Here is a 4771-nt window from a genome sequence, read left to right on the forward strand (position 1 = left end):
TATTCTGCCAAATAAAGGAGCTGGTAAATGACATTGTTCTTATTGGATATAGTCATGTCATAAAGATTAGAGGATTGTTATGTCAACAACCACCAGCAAGCTCCTTTGCTCCAATATTGGTGAAATACTCAAGAGCAATTAAAAACTTTATTCCAATATTGGTTTCAGTAAAAATAAGTTGCTGGAATTTATGTATCCCCAACTTCATGGAATAAATATATATTAATATATAAATATACAGAGAGGCCAATCCTAAACAACATATGGTTTTGAAACAAATTTTGGAGCCAATTCAAAATGCTTGGGTATGTGTGTATGAATATTAGCCCAAGACCTCAGCACTGAAGGTTATGGAGCATAATCCATCACATTTGTCCAGTGTGCTTTGGTAGATAATTGTTTTTCAAGTTCTCAATCTAGGACTGAGAGAGAATGACTGAATAAAAGTTACCCAGTTATTTCTGTGCCTGAGGGAGGATTAAAATCTGGGTCCCTCCAATCCTTGTCCATTATCTCAGCCACTATCCTACACTGATTCTATCTGTATGTATCAGATTTCAAGGCTGTGCAAATAAGCTAGAAATAAAGGAACAAATTTTGAAAATCAAAACACTCTCAGTACAGATTTCCCTACAAGATTGTTCATTTTATTTTGCATCCTATAAAGCAAGGCATAAATGTACAAAAATCCTGAATTAATTCATTAACCGAATGTCTTCACTCTGTGTAGATCTCTCTATACAAATATATATTATGTACACAAAAGTCTTATAATGCAACAGTAAAATAAGAATACCCATGGAACCAGCTCTGAGCCCAATAAGAAAAGACTACAAGATCTGAGCTTGTTGATTTAGAAAAAGATGAGGAAGGAGATGTCAATGTTAAAGTTATGCAACATGAACAAAGTAGACAGAATATCTTTTCTCTCATACTAAAACTATGGTTTTCAATGCAATTGAATGATAGATGATCAGGACAGAATAAACAGAAATATTTCCTTCAAGAGGTCTATAAAATTTGCTGCCACAGTATGTAGTAATGCCCCAACTTGGACAGTTTTAAAAGAGGATTAGATCAATTCACAAAGAGTAAAGTTACCAGTAACTACTAATCAAAATGGCTACAAATTATCACAGAGATATATATGTATGTGAGTATCCATTGCTAAGATATTATGAGGAAGGAGATGCTTTTGCCTTATTATTTTGTTAATGGGCTTCTGGTTGGTCTTTACAGGAACAAAATCAGCCCAAATAGGCTTTAATCCCTTCCTTCCTAATCCTGACCTGTTTATTTTGGCAGGCATTACTACATCCTGAAGAAAGGATTATGGGCACATAAACATAAACCTCAAGCAGCTATCTTTTATTACTCTGATGCATTGACAGAGATCAAAGTGGGCTGCTGACAAGCTGTGGAAGGAGTAGTAAGCAATAAACTATTGCCCAAAGGAAAATAATGAAGTAAAACAGCTCAGGCTGGTCTGTCCGTGAAGAGCTCCTACATAACAATTCCTTCTCTAGGGTGTCTTCCTCTTCAAGGTCTTTTCTCTTCCTGGAAAGAGTAGAGAAAGTTAAATTACAAATGCCCATGAGCTACATGATCAGTGGTGGCCCTTTTCCAAATGGCCTTGTCTAACAGACATTAGAAGGATGACTATTAAAGATAAGGTCTTTTAATCCCCATCTTCTCACCCAAGAATCTGCCAGGCACTTCAACTATTATCCATTAAATTCTAAGCAAAGAACTTTGTACTCCAAATTTGGTTTTTTGATTTGTTAATTCTGGTGGTCCAATTTAATTTATTCCTGTACACCACTTGATTTGCTTTTGTAATATTGCAGTGGTTCCCAATCTTTTCTTCACCACGGACCCCTTTTAAATACCTTTTGTGACCACAGACCATGGGCATGGATCCCCAAAACTTAATTCAAGATTTAAATCATAACAGTAGTTAAGAAAGGCAAGAATAATTATAAAATCCAAGGCAACCACTTATTTCTACACTCTATTTCATCCTCTCTTTACCTATGCACCCACTGTTCTGTTGCACTTTAAATTGTTAAGACTTTTAAAACAAGACCTTCAAGGATGCTCTACAATAGACATCATCAATGTGAACAAATAAGTTGTGCTTTCTGGATAGAGCATGCTATCAATGAACAGGCTGATGAGGGGACAGGCAAAAGAGGAAAGGAAGGAAAGACCACAAACCACCCTTTCACTCGGATGAGTTTAGACTGAGACTTATAGAAACGACAGAGGGAGAGGGAAAATGGTAAATATTGCTACAGCTTGTGAGGGATCTGAAGAAATCCTGTCTTCAACAATGATGAGTATTCTACACATCACTGAATAACCAAAGAAGGGCTGCAAGTACTGACTCTTTAGAGACTGTAACTGCATTATGTCTGAAATAGTAAATATCACTTTCACATAATTACTTTATATTTTAAAATCTATACCCAATGTTCAGATTATGGAGGCAAGCATAGCTAGATTATTTTTTTTAAAAAACTGAGGAGTTGTAGTTAAGCAAACCATGGCTTAGCATAATTTTTGAACACGTGCAGAAACAGGGAATATAGATCATCCTTACAATCTTGGATGCCTTTCAGAAATGTACTTTCAGCTCCAGGAATTCTGCAGTCAGCATGGCTGTTTTGTAAATTCAAGAAGCTGAAGTCCGTACATTTGGGGGGTGCCAAGTCTGGGAAAAGATGCTGCCACACATTTCTGAAACCAACTGCCAATAGAGTGGAAAAATCGAAAGTCCTGCTGAGCCTACTCTGAGCCAGCAGTATCAAATCAGGAAAAACAAAAATAATCACAAGGTTACATTTTGCTGCATCACTTAACTGTATTTCCCTCAGTACTAAGTTTCTCAGTATGGCAAAATGGGAAAGATTAGTGATTAATAATTGGTTAATATTTAATCAACATTGTAGTAGATTCTTCATCCACAATGCAAATCTGATTTCAGCCTAGCTGACATACCTTATAAAGTGTTAAAAATCTGGTTCTGCCATCCATCAGCCTCACCTCACCTCATCCTTCAAATCTGACTTTCAGCTTTATTATTGGAAGAGCATCACAATTATGTTTTTTCTATGGGTAAGCTCATATTTAACAAAAACAAGGATATGTTTTCAAAGTTATGATTGCTAAGTACCCAGTTTTATTATATTTTATATGATATATCATACAGGCAGTCTTTGACTAATGGCCATAATTGGGACTGGAATTTTGGCTGCTAAGTGATGTGGTTATTAAGTAAGCCATCACATGACCAGATCTGATTTTATGACCATTTTTATCTCAGGCTTCAAGTGAATCACAATAGTTATTAAGCAAATCGCATGGTTGTTAAATGAATCATGTGGTTGTTAAGCAAATATAGCTTCCCCTGTTGACTTTGCTTGTTAGAAGCCAGCTGGAAAGATTGCAAATTGTGATCATGTGCTGCAAGTTGTTGCAACTGTTGTATATGCAGGTCAGTTGCCAAATGCCCGAATTATGATCACATGACTATGAGGTGGTGTGATGGTCAAAACTTTCAGAACACATCATAAGTCACTTTTTCCAAGGACATCATTCGTTTAACCATTGTTAAGTGAACAGTCATAAGTCAAGGACTACCCACAATTATAATTTTGGTAAGGAGGTTTACCTTAGCGAGGAACGCCAATATGATTAAAGGTACTTTTCAGGCACCAAATGTTATCTTTGTTCTTATCTTAAGGCTCAATGTACAAAAATGAAAGAATATACCTACCTGATAACAGGACTTGCATATTCACTTGTGGTTGTGCTCTTTTGTACATCAGGCCTGCCACTTTCCTAAAAATATATAATCCAGAAATGTAGCCATATTATAACTATATAGGCTAAACTTTAAAATAGGTGATAATAGCAACTAAACTTTTTTTGTGCATCAAATCATATCATTTATCCTTTCTAGATGAATCTGAGAATGGCATGGGTATTTGCTAATACAAGTACATTTATAACTTTAATATCAGTCTGTTTATACCACTTCAGACTGGGCCTTAAGAAGCCAACTGTCTTGGAAGTCAACTCTTAATACAAGTAGTCCTTGTTTAGCAATCCCAATTGGGATTGGCAACTTGATTATTAAGTGAAATGACCACTAAGTGAAACCACCACTGTGCTTATAATCTTGCTTCATCTTACCTGCAAATGTTGTAAATGTGAGATTTGGTCACAAAGTTACTTTTTTCATCACTGCTGTAAGTCATTAAACAAGGCAGTCGCTAAACAAGCACTCCCCATACAATAGTTTTTTATAACAGTGAAATTTATATATCAATAGTGTTGGAAATGTTTTGATTTTTCTTGGTATCTATTTTTTTTTTTAAAGATTTTTATTATTTTTCATCATAAAAAAAACATCACAAGTGTTACACAATGCTATATGAAAAAACCCCCCACCCCCCACCCGCCCGGACTTCCCAAACCTAATCCCAGGATAATATTCAAATATAAGTAAACAAGTATTAATATCTCTAACTCCACAAAGTATATTATTCTACATGAGTAGGTAAAATATTTAAAAAAAAGAACAAATTTACTAAAAACCTAAATTATATTCCACCACTCTATGCTTATTTTAAATATAAACAATCCATCTTCTCCATATTAATAAAAATTATCATTCAAGTAGTTCTTCAAGTAAGCCGAAATCTTTGCCATTTCAGCAAAGTACGAAACTTCAATCTCCAGTCTTCCATTGTAAGTATCTATAATT

At 35.1% G+C, this 4771-nt stretch overlaps 1 protein-coding gene across 1 annotated transcript in view; it reads right to left on the bottom strand.

Annotated features, from left to right (window-relative positions):
- Window positions 1–625: 625 nt before the first annotated feature.
- The window catches only part of CLMN (calmin), a 78191-nt gene continuing 74045 nt past the window's right edge, over window positions 626–4771 (bottom strand). Inside the window, exons 12-13 of the mRNA XM_015819068.1 lie at window positions 3779–3843; window positions 626–1557 (exon numbers count right to left, since the gene is read on the bottom strand). Coding sequence (XP_015674554.1) covers window positions 1395–1557; window positions 3779–3843 — 228 coding nt within the window. The 3' untranslated portion in view covers window positions 626–1394. The remainder of the gene's footprint in view (window positions 1558–3778; window positions 3844–4771) is intronic.

This window comes from Protobothrops mucrosquamatus, unplaced genomic scaffold (genome assembly GCF_001527695.2).
Source record: "Protobothrops mucrosquamatus isolate PMUCROS unplaced genomic scaffold, P.Mucros_1.0 scaffold856, whole genome shotgun sequence".
NCBI classification, from domain to species: domain Eukaryota; kingdom Metazoa; phylum Chordata; class Lepidosauria; order Squamata; family Viperidae; genus Protobothrops; species Protobothrops mucrosquamatus.